Source organism: Corvus brachyrhynchos, unplaced genomic scaffold, assembly GCF_000691975.1.
Source record: "Corvus brachyrhynchos isolate BGI_N302 unplaced genomic scaffold, ASM69197v1 scaffold46, whole genome shotgun sequence".
In the NCBI taxonomy this organism is placed as follows: domain Eukaryota; kingdom Metazoa; phylum Chordata; class Aves; order Passeriformes; family Corvidae; genus Corvus; species Corvus brachyrhynchos.
This window is the reverse complement of record NW_008238838.1, coordinates 101,004-113,384: the sequence shown is the minus strand read 5'-3', so window position 1 is coordinate 113,384 and position 12,381 is coordinate 101,004. Positions and strand designations below refer to the sequence as shown.

Sequence of the window (12,381 nt, the reverse complement as noted above, 5' to 3'; positions counted from 1 at the left end):
TGGATTCAGGAAGCTGAGGGTGGGAGGAAGGAATTGGTTGCTGGAGTGGATATGTAGATGCTGAGCAAATGGGAAGAGAGGTGACTAAAGAAGAGAGCTTTGCATATGTAGAAAGTAATGAAGTTGACTCTTTGCCCACTGAGAGAGAGGACAGATAGTGTGAGAAACAATTATACAAGAATTAGGACTCAAGAGAGATGATCTTGGAGCATCTCTGAGTAGGTGTCTAAAGCCAGCCTACGTAGTCCCCAGGAGGATGTTAACCTGTGCTCAGGCTGGATGATCTCCTATATTCTGTGGCAGAAATGGATTTTCAGCTACTTACTTGATAAGTTGTGAGAGAATAGTTACATCAGACTGTTGTGCTGTCACCTTCAGTGCCTGGACATTGTCCCTTTAGGAAAAGGACTGTAACATGTGATGGCCACAGCAGCAGAGGACTGGCCTTGGTCTAAGAGATCTCTTCCAGCTCACTGTTGCTTTGATGATGGATGTGCCATAATGATATGGATATAGATAGATTCATTATGCACAATTGCAGTAAAGAGTGAGTTGGTGTTTGGCTGAGCTCTTCTATTTATTATTCAACTAAATAAATTGAAGCCATTTTTCCTTTTGTGGAAATAAATAATCCTTGCTGTCCCAGCCCTAGTATGATTTCCATTTTTAACTCCCCAGTAAAACATAAATATTGTAGTTTTACATTACCTGATTGATAACATTCATGCAAAATGCACCAGGGCCAGAGTTCCTTGAAACAGTATGTGCCTGTGATGGATGGGAATGCAGAGGAGATGACGGCAGTCCTGACTCAGTCCTGAATGAGGTTAGAAACCTTCTTGCTGCAATGAAAGCATGTTCCTGCTAAAGGATCTCAGGAAATGCACTGGCTCTGCCTTCTAGGCAAACTGGGATAATTAACTTTAAGTGCGGGATAAAGCTTTTTGCAGACACATGTGATGTTCCTTTTGAGCATAATAAATCATTTTCATGTTAAAAGCTGGAGGAAGACCCAGAGTCATAAAACCCCTTTTGTACCAATCTTGTTGCCCTTGCACATGGCTGGGGTGACACAGAGTTGTCAGTGAGCTCAGTCGTGGGAGGATTAAGCCAATAGTCCCTGCTGTTATTGCTGCAGGGAGCCTCAAGCTACGGCAAGGCTCTTTTACACTGGGGAGTAAATCACATTAGCTGGTTTATGCACCATTATTGTAAAGTGGGTTCTCATTTGAGATACTGCAGTGGCTTTATGGCTCCCTGAGCAGGGAGGTGGTCTTTTCCCCTTGCTTGGCTTTAATATTCCCCCTTTCTCATCCTGGAGAAGGGACAAAAGTGAGCATTTGACAGCCACTGGCTTGGATTTTTCAGCAGAATGTCCTTAGTGAGCCTTGCAGAGATTGCTGCAATGAAGTCCCCAGAAATTTTGTGTCTGTACCTTCTTGCGTAGTTGCGGCCTTGAAAGAAATTGTCATTCCTTAATAGCAGGTTTGCCAAGAAAACGTGGTTATTGTTGGGGTGGGTTTTTTGTTTGTTTGTTTGTTTTTTGGTTTTGTTTGGGGTTTTTTTGGTTGGTTGGTGGGTGGGTTTTTTTGGTTTGGTTTGGTGCTTTTTTCTGACTTTCAGGGCTTTCCTTTGAAGCCCTAGGTGAGTTCACTGTTTTTAACTTGTGTTGAAAACACTTAGACACCAAACACAAACCAGCAGTGACTTTGCTGTTAGTGGTTTTCTCTTACAGCACCATTCACTCCTGAGTGTTTGCAGGGGGGGTCATGGATGCACCCTTGAGGGGCCACACGTGAAGCTGTGGTGGCTCAGGGTGTCTTATGCTGAAGCAGCAAAGCTGATAAGGACATTGCTGTTGGATAGGGAATGAGGCATTTTGCCCCCCTGAGCAGTGCTTTGCCATCCTCTGGAGCTGCATGCAGTGCACAGGGAAGCTGCTGATTTAATAGCCCAGCTCCAGAGAAAACACCGTCCCCACAGGAACAGGAGGGAGGGGTTGGAGAGTGTCGCAGAGGTCAAAAGGAGGTTTAGGCAAGATTTCAAAAAATGTCAGACAATGACACTGAGGTGCTTTCCAGGTATCAGGAGCAGCAGAAAGAGAAGTTTTGTCATTAATGACATTTTCTGGATTAGATGTAAAATGTAAAAATTAAAGAGAAAGGGCTGTAGGTCTGTGACAGCAACAGGTCCAAGAAGGCGTTGAGAAAAGGAAGGTAAATGTGAATGGTGTTCTGAGACAAACCTGTTGTCCTGAAGGGATTGCTAATTACTCGCACAGCTCAAAATGAGCTAATGTTCCACTACAGGAAGGATTTCAAAGTCACAGAAACTGTGCTGGTTCTTGGATCACGTTGTGTTGCGATTTGCACAATAGATAGTGACACACAGGACTGTCCCTGCCTCACCACTGCCATGCTGGAGTGGTACTGGGCTATATTTGTACTCCATAGTTAAGCCTATTACTATTTCAGCTTGTGTCATCACACAGCACGGGCAGGGTGAGGCATGCCTGGTTTTGGGGAGGAAAATGCTGTCTCTGCAGTTACTGCAAATGCTTTAAGATCTCACACTGGCATTGCTTCTTGCTCATGTTTGTGGTGCTCATTGGGTTGTATGAAAGCATTAGGGTGCTGGAAGAATTTGGGGTGACTATTGGGCAATGTGTCTCATAATTGACTAATCTTTCAACTTCCAGAAAAGTAAAATCTCATCATCTTCAAGTTACTGAAGCACTTGCTATAAGCATACCAAAAAAAAAGATAGTATATTGAATAATATTTGAGCTATATTTTGTAGTGGAGAGAATATAGTTTTGACATACATAACATGTAAATTTAACACTAGTTTAAGCAAGTTGTTTGGATTACTATTTTACTAAACCTCTACATGGATTTTCGTAACAAAATGTAGCCTAATTTCTTTATACTGGGAAAAAACTGAGTATATCCTATCACAATGCCTTTTATCTTTAATTATATTTTTTTTCTTTTAGGATTTCTGCAAATGAGTTTCAATTTCTGTTACCCAGATTGGTATGGTAATCCCTTGGACATAGCAGAGCTTCCCATTGAGGTGCATGTCTTGGTGTTTATTTAGCTTGTCTGAAAATGTCTGATGTGCTCAATACAGTGAGAAAAATCAACAATTGCAAAGGATAATCCGTGGGCATACAGTGGAGAGCAAGCAGAGAGTGCTCCCTGCATGCCAGTGGTTTGGCAATGCTTATGTCCAAAGTTTCACATTTATTTCTGCTAAAAAACTACCAAAGCTGAGAGAAGACCACAGGGAAATGGCTAAAATTTGAAGATGTTGTGGCTGTCAGTGTCAGGGCAGTAACGGGTATTGAGAGCGGGATCTAGGGCAGGAAATAAGATTGTGCAGGATTAACGAGGAGGAGCATCCTAGGGAGGATCAGTGAGCAAAGTTAGTTTGGTCTTTTTGTCATCAGTGTCAGAAAACTTGCTCAGGTGTTGGTGTTTTGTGGCAGTTCTATTGTCAGTGACTTTGGATCAGATCATGTTTTCCAGCTCCTGGCCTTGACTGCAGGGCTTGTTTTGCAGCAGAATTTTGACGCTTGCTCCTGCCTCCTGCCCTCTTCATTGGGACCTCTCTGGGACATGGCCTGTCTCCTCCTGCACTGTCTTTGCTCCTAGCCCATCCATGTTTCCAGGGAAATGTGCTTTTCAGGGTGTTTTCATGATTGCAGATGTACTGAGGGAATGCACACCAGAGGCAGATCCTAGGATGAATTTGGAAGTACAGAAGTTGAAAGCATCAGCAAATCCTGCAGCTCCTACTATTGTCCCTTACTGCTGCACAATTGGCTGGCCTGAGCTGTTTATTATTTTCATTTCTGTCAAGAACAGCAATAATTGGACTGTTTATAGAATCTGCAGCACTGGGCCACTGAATTTGGCTCAGCCTTGCTTTTTTTTTTTTTTTCTTCCCCCCAAGATTTTAAATTAGTGCTAACTTTTGGAACCATTAAATGACTGTCTTCTGCTTTCCTTTCCAACTTTTTGGTACTTCTTTTTTCAGAGATTAATCTTAATACCCAGTTTTGTCTATTAAAGACCCTGCCTGAACCCTTCAGTCTCCTTTGTACTCAAGTTGTAAGTTATCTGTGCTAAAATGACTCTGCAGGAGTGAGTCAGCATCTTCCTTCAGACCTTCAGTGTCTGTTGGTGGAGAAAGTCAGCCAAAAAGTCTGCTACTTGTTGCACCATGTGGAATTAGCTAGAACTGTGCCTTTCCCTTAATTCAGTTAGTAGTTATTGTAATTGCATTATTTTTAACAGGGTAATTATATATTTTTAGAAATCATACCACCCAAAATAGAAACCTCTAGTGTTTATTTTTCTAAGCAGTTAGGTAATTGATTAAACTACTGGCTATTGTTAGTGCAATTACCTGAATTGGCTCTTAATTAATACTGGCAGTCTAGGAAAAGAGCTGTTTTGGATAAACCAGCTGAAGAATATCAACAGGATAGGTGTTAAATTTTGCAAAGAAGTTTTTCACAGTGTATTACTGACATAAATGCTGTCATGTTTCATATGGGTAGAGGTGATCATATACCTGATATATGTATATATTTATATATTCATACAGTGGTGGTTGTATACCTGATAAAATGAGTGAAGGAGGTCAGTGAATGAGGTAGGATTAGGTATGAGAAAATTCCAAATTTGTTCCTTAATAACAAGTAGCTAGGTGAAAGGTTCTATGTAGGGATGGATGGTATATATTTATAGATCAGAGCTTGTGTGTGCTTGGATATCTGTAGATTGCCCTGACTTTCCACACTTGGAGAGCAAGGCTGGTGTTTATCACTTCTAAATATTTGCTGCAGTTAATTTGTTCATACTAAGGAGATCTGAGCTCAGACACTGAATGCTGGTATATGGATTTCATTTTAATTTTTCTCCAAAGTGCTTTTTGGGGATGCTTTGTATCAAGCAATATTAATGGAGATGAGATTTCTGTCCCTGTATTCCCATATCTGGAGATGTTTGGATATAAGAGAAAGTCAGAACAGTTCCTCAGTGTCTGCTTTTGTGGGGCCCACGTGTGCTGGGTTGTTCAGTGTGAGACAGCAAGTGTTAACTCCAGTTACCAGTAACAGCATGACTTGGTGTCTAGCGATGCCCAGAAATATCTTCCCCACTGTTCTTCTCTGTCTATATGTGAGTAATATGATTTTTTTGCTCCACCATGCAGTTCAGTGACGTTAGCCCGAGACTTCCCTGCCCTGGTGATTTATCCATGCTGGCCAGGCCCAGTGGAACAGTCAGTGCTCGGGTCTGCATAGCTTAGTCCTTGCTGGCAAAATTAGGAGGAGACAGAAAGTGCCTGCTGGTTTTTTTACCTCTCCTTATCTATTTTTCAGTTTGTCAATGACAAGCCAAATGCTAGCATTTATAGGGATAAATTATGACTAAAATAATTTGCATTTAAAATGCAAATGAATGAAAGCATCAGCAAGGAGCCTTCTGCTTCCTTCCTGGTGCGCAGATGGGTACTGGCATTGGATCAGCCCAGCAAGGCACTGGATATAAAATAAAGTTAATTGGAGTAGCTGAGAAATGCATTGGGCTCAGCCTCATGATAATTCCTGGCCTGTGATTTAATATGACATTAGAGACGAAGGATTGGGAAGGTGCTGAACCACTGACTAAACCAATCACCAGAGCTGTAAATTACCCTTCTGGAATCCCAATGGCAGATTGAGAGGCCCCGATAAAATTGCAAGAGGTGAATAAAACCAAGCTTGGAAGCAGTTTGTCAGAATCTTTGAGAGTTTAAGTTTCCTTGTTCCTTTTTAGTAGTTGGCTATTGTAACACGGCCTTGTACTAACCTGGGACTGGGATTTTGTCCAAGGTCAAATCTGTCTGTACATGGAAAACCAGTTGGTGCTCAAACAAAACCTCTTTCAGGCAAACTGAGGAACTGGTGATGCATGTCTGAACATAGTGTTTTCTTGTTGGAAGCCTCAGGTCCATTTTTTGCAATATTTATTGATTTCTAGGCCTGTAGGTGCCAGAAGGACAATGAGGACCAGGTGGTGTGGATGGCCTGTGGTCAAGGAAAGACATGCAGGAAGAATTCAGTGTAATCTTTCAGTGCCATTGGTGCAGTGGTTGATTTGTTTCTTCCTTAATGGAACATGGAAAGTGGTGTACGGCAGGACTTACCCATATTCAGTGAGATAAGATTTCTGTTCCTTTATTCCCGTAACTTAAGGTGTTTGGGTCTTGTAGGAAGTGTTTGTAAAGTCAGACCTGCTTTACTCTGTGTTACTGAAGTGTGGTAGCTGATAATAATAAATCTCTCATAGCTCCGTGACATGTGTCATGCTGGTTTTAATGTCTCTGTTCTCTGGTTTTGTTACAGCCATGTTGCTGAAGATCACCTTGTCTTCTGGAAGCAGAAACACAGTGAACAGATGAATCCCTTCAGCCAAACATTGCTCCAGTAGATCTTTCTCCTCATGGAGCACCCGGGCAGGGAGGAGATGGACTTGAAAGAGGAAAGTCCTCAGGTGTGGGCTGAGTCTGCAGCACAGGAACAGAACACTGCTCAGGTGATTAGTGCCCTCCAGAGCTCTGCCTCTGCTTGGGGTGGATTGGGATTGGTGGGGAGGGTTAGTTCCCATTTGGCCCTGACTTAGAGTCTAGAAGCTTAGCTTTCATTTAAGCAGAAAGACAAACATTTCTTTGGTGATTTTGGGTTATAGCTTCAGAAACCGAGCTGTGCAAACTGCAGCAGTGAAGACATCGAGGTCTGAAATGAGCTGAACAAAACCAGGCAGTGGCTGTAGAAGTTTCAGTGTCCAAATATATCTAGAACCACGTGGGAGAGTGAAAGGGTGTTCAGAGTAATAAACATGAACAAAATCTGTGCTCTGTGGCAGCCCCTTTTGATGGCATCATTCAAATCAATTGAAGCTGTGGGTGGACCTTGGGGAAAGTAATATGAGTAATTTTTTCCAGCCAGACATCTGGGTAGTGAGGAAGGGAGAAATGTTAATTGTAAGTGACTAATGCAGTCAGGTTCTGCTGTATGCAGCTTGTCCCTCTGCCTCTGAGACAACGCAACGGGGAATTTCTAGAATTCTGTAAATTGATTTACTCTTTCAAGTATGGTAGGAAAAGGATGCTGCATGGCATTTGACCTACAAGCTGAGAAATTCTGCCTCTCTTAGTAATTTCCAGCTTTGAAATTTGCCAAGAAAGGCAGTTTTCAATGGCCTGTGTTCTGTTCTCTCTACAATGGGATAACCATGCTGCTGTTTCCACATGGCAGTTTTAAGGCTTAATGAGCATTTGCAGAGTGCTCTCCAAATGTGAAACTGTAGTGTTTGTGAGAGAATTTATTGTACACAATCAGCACTGAGCATCTACGGGGGAGCACCAGGTGTCTTCTGAAGCATAAGCTAAAAAGTGAAACAAAATAAACAAAATACGTAACTCTGGCATCATTTTATGTGAAAGAATTTTATGTGAATATGAATAGTTGTACTCAAACTAGGTTGCCTGCTAACTGTCCTGTTTTTCCCATACACTGAAAATGCTTTTCAGCATGTAAAGGATGGCAAAAGCTAAATGTGTTCCTATTTTCAATGGAATTCAGTACTCTAGCTCATTTAGCCAGATCAGTTAAGATCATAATGTTCGGGTAAAATTGACTTGTTTAGATTAAAGTGCTCCCCTAGACATAACTTGTTCCAGTAGTTCTTGGAATCAGTGCTTAATGCTTTCAGTTATATGTTTGTCTGTTTAAATAGTTGAATTTTCTACTGATGCTGCACATACATACTACAGAGAAGCAATCTAATATGCCCTACTGCTGCCTCTGAGAGCTGCAATACTATAACTTGAGGAGTATCAGAGTTAATAAGTTCTGTTAGCCTCTCATCAGACAGCAAAGATTACCTCCAACTACAGAACTAGCTGAATGAAGTCATTATTAAAAAATCCTGAAAGGAATATTGTTGCAGTGGGGGTTTCTGCAACATGTATAGACAGCAAGGCCCATGGGAAAGAAATAGGGACCGATTCTTAATAGATGTTTTTCAGAGATCTTTATTCTCCAGCTGCATGGCCGGGGTCCAGCCCAAGAGCTCTGGCAATCACGGGACCAGCAGGGTCCTTCCTGGGCAGGGGAACACAAAACAACCAGTGGGGAACAGGATTAGGGTACATGGGAGCAGGGAGACCCCGTAGGCCATGCCTCTACTCCAGGGTCCCCTCCCCCCAGACCCCATGCCAGGGGGGAGGAACCCCAACAGAATATGAGCATAAAGGGAAACAATATCCCAATAAATTTAATAGATACATCAGTTCAAATATGAACTTGTTCCCTTACAAATTTTCAAAGTATCATGCAAGAACTAAGTATGAGTGAGTGCCCTTTGTAGCAGTTATGTCTTGAGTTGCAATACAGAGTAAAACCAGAGACTGATGGGAGTCGTGTCCAGATTTCTATTGGTAGAATAATTGAGTGAGATTTGAAACGTGTTTTTCATGCATTCAGATTAGTTGGGACACAAGGTCTCTCTGCTTTCCAAGGCACCCTGTGACTGTGGTGCTGTGTCCCACTGGCCTGTGTTTGGTGTGAGTCCAGGATCTTTTTGTTCCCCAGGTGCACTTTGTCCCCGAGGCGGGGACAGTGGCCCAGATCGTGTACAGTGACGAGCAGGAGCGCGGGCCTGCGCAGCAGGTGGTTTACACGGCTGACGGCACCTCCTACACCTCTGTGGACACCTCGGAGCACACCCTTGTTTACATCCACCCCGTGGAAGCTACACAGGCACGTGTGGTTCTGAGCCCACCCTGGTTTTGGCACCTAGAAAACACAACGATCTTGTTTGGGATGAAAGCCAGTTACCAGCCAAGTGGTATGACTGGAAAATAGCAGACAGTCGCTCCCAACAGCGACTCTGCCCACTGCTGAGCAGGGACTTCATGCTGTTCATTTGTTTGATGTGCAAATCTGCTCATTAAAGGATGGCGAGGCTATGAATTGTGAAATGCTGGTTATTTCACTGAAGGTGGACAAGATTATAATTTACTCAAAGGTTTTTTCCAGAACAAGGATAATCTCACCAGAAATTCTGCCTCTTGTATCCAGTAAAAAACTAAGAGCCATCTATCTTCCTTCTGGAAGAGCCCTTGTTTTGTGTAGTACAGTTGTCATAGTTAATAGTTACAATAACAGTTGTGTCATTTTGCAGAGCATGTCTGTTTATTCAATGTAATTTTGTAGTCTCTGCAGAGTTGTTGATTTTATAGACCTTTTATAGTCTTTTTCTTCTGCATAATCATATCAGATAGCCTTTATTCCCTTGCAGCACATGTTTATATGGGGTCAATATGCTCTGCATCTCTGCCTCTGTGTGGACAGATTTAAAAGGAAGAGGCTCACTTTGTCGAGAGTGTTTTAAAATGTCTTTGCTGACACGGCAGATCAGCTGTGCTACAAAGTGCACATACCTGACACCCCCACCATGCTGGCAGGGCTCGTGTGGCCCAGTCTGCCTTGTGCAGCTCTCAGCTGTCCCAGAAAATGAATGTGAAAGGATGTCCTGTGAGGGTATCTCCCAGGAAGTTACTGGCCAACTAACTCCAAAACTCTGAATGCTGTCATTGTGTCAAAAGATGTGTAGTATTCAGACACTCTTCTGCATCTAAGATGAAATTATCACAGTGCTAAAGGAATTTGTATTATACCATGCTTTATTTCATTGTAGCTAGGCTGCAACAAGCTCAGATATTTCAAATTTTGGCTAAGTAAAGCTGGCCTCAGTCAGTCCTTAGTCTTGCTTTTCCTAGGCTTCTGTCAGGGCTTGTTCTTCCAAAATATTGGAGTTGGCATGGCTTCTATGAAATTAAACAGCATCCTGGCCTTATCAAAGTCCCATGCAGGATGTGCCTGATAGTTCCTCAAAAGAAAGCATGCAGGAGTCTTGTGAATCTTCAGGAAGAAAAAGCTCATAATTACCTTCTATCCTGCCCTTAAGTGTTACACAGTTTTGATAGAGCTATTGAATTTCATTCTGTAGATTTTATCAAATCAACAATTGACAAAGTGATTTTGGTAATTAAAAAAATAAACCCCGTGAAACACTTTAGCTGTACAGATGCAAAATGCTACATAAATATGATATTAACTCTTTATGGAGCACTACCTAATTTTTAATTTCTGTGTGTAGGTCCACTTGGGTAAGTTGAAGTAATTTGCTGTGATAACAGGCATGTTAGAAGTTGACAAAGGCTCAAATGTTGGTTGTTTCATGGTGGCAGGATAACTTTTGTGTGAGTTGGGAGTAAAAACCCCCAGGGCTGGTTTGATAAGCCTTTTTCACTTTGTCTAGACTCTGTTTACAGATCCGTCCCAAGTGGCTTACGTCCAACAGGATGCCACCACCCAGCAGGTAAGGAAGAGATATTATTCATCTTGGGCCTAAAACTATGAGGGAATAGTTAGGGAAGGTAAAGGGACATTGTTGTGTTGCGAGAGGATAATGAGCTGTCTCTGAAGTTGTCCAGTGACAATCTTGGTCTTGTGCTGTCACCCTGATCAAGACCAAAAACCACTATTACCAGCTTGCGCATGAATGACAATAAAAGTTAAGAATTATTTTAGGTTTGTTCTTTTTACTTCATATTCAACAAGAATTCTAATTTACTGCCCCAGACAGCATGAAAAGTCTTTCAACAGTGTCCCTGCAGCAGATGTGGCTAATGTCATCTGATTGTGCCATTTTGGAAAGGCTGGTTTTGCAGCTGTCTGCATACAGGTTCTGATCCAAATGCCTTTAAGTCCACAAAGGCTCTTGAGGGATAGAAAAATTGGATTAAATTCTGGGTTTACTAGAAACCTCACAGGAAATTAAGTGCAAAACCTGAAGAAGTTCAGTGAGTGGCTCCCTTATCAGGTGTGCTGGGCTTGCCAGTGTGAGGTGGTCTGGGAAGAGAATAAAACTGCAGCCTGTGTTTATAAAGTTATGATCCATAACTTTACATCCATCATGGATGGGGAAGTTTTGTTGTTAACTCTTACTGGTATCTTAGGGGACTGCACTGTGGTAATCAGCTGTAGAAAGGTGCTTTCAAATCTCTCTAGTTGGAATTCTCTGCTTGTCATAGACTTAAAATCGTTACTGCTTGGTGGGTCTTTAATGACATGTGTGAATGGATGTGTTAGATCTGAATCATCACCAAAGCCATCATTAAAATGTGTGTTTATTGACAGTCTTGGGGCAGAGTGAGGTATCCAATGTGTGCTGAAAACAAATTTTCTTGCTAAAAGACCTTCTAAATGGTTGAGGCACAGAGAGGAAGCAATGACTGACACAATAAAGGCGTTACCTGTCTTCTCATTCTCTGGACTATTGTTCTGGAATTTTTTGCTCCATAAATTTCCCTGCATTAAGAAGCCAAAAATTCCTATTTAATTGTCTTAAAGCTCATTTAACAAATACATGATTAATTAAAAATAGCGATTACTTGTGTGCAGTGCAGATGGCAGTGACAACAGAGGTGATCTTCTGTTATTATCCCAGAAGCACTTGTCTGTGTGTCCTTGGCCTGTCCTCCATTCCAACACTGTCTGACAGCAGTCCTAACACATGTATTAATTTTTTGGTGAAGGGTTAATCCCTCATTATAGCAACTCCTGCCTTTGCAGCTGTTTTTACATCAGCATTTCATGTAGGAGATCCCTGACCTGACAACTAATGATAAAATAATAATTAAAGCTCCTCTTGTCTTTCAGAAGAAACTTTATTGTAGAAAGAAGGTGAGAGGTTTTATAAAAATAATGCCCATAATCCGTACAGTGCCTGAAATGGAAGTGCAAGTAAGGGTATGTTTGGTGTGATTAGTAGTAGGCAATGCTAATAGTGGGTACAGATAGATCCAAGCCTGTGTGGCCCTCTCCTTGCTGGCACTCTGGAGGAATAATGATGCATCTTCTGTGGCCACTTGCCATCAGAAATGTCAGTTTCTGAAATGTCAACCACTAGACTGTCATGGTGGTTTCCTCCTCACCGTCACACCATTCTCTGAGGTCCTTTTGCTGTTGTTTTTCAGAAGTTTCATAAATTACTCTTAATACCTCTTTAAACAAAGCAACTAGTTTGGAGTTCTAAGACCAAGTGCTTACATTATGGATTTTGTTGTCTGCTCCCTCACTACTGGCCCAATTCACTGTTCTCAGTTTTATCTGATATTTATTAAGAGGCAAGAACTTGGATTTTAGCATAAAAGCTGCATAACAGTCAGAGACACAAAGTAGAAGTCACATAATGTCAACTGTAGAGAAGGATGAAAAGTCACGTGGAATAATGGTGCAAATTCCTGTATAGATCAGCA

The 12,381-nt window shown here is 41.9% G+C and overlaps 1 protein-coding gene across 1 annotated transcript in view; it reads left to right on the top strand.

Moving 5' to 3' along the window:
- Positions 1–1,596: 1,596 nt before the first annotated feature.
- Positions 1,597–12,381, top strand: part of PRDM10 (PR/SET domain 10) — a 40,435-nt gene continuing 29,650 nt past the window's right edge. The window contains 4 exon segments of the mRNA XM_017738512.1: positions 1,597–3,075; positions 6,398–6,587; positions 8,648–8,815; positions 10,380–10,439. Coding sequence (XP_017594001.1) covers positions 6,495–6,587; positions 8,648–8,815; positions 10,380–10,439 — 321 coding nt within the window. The 5' untranslated portion in view covers positions 1,597–3,075; positions 6,398–6,494.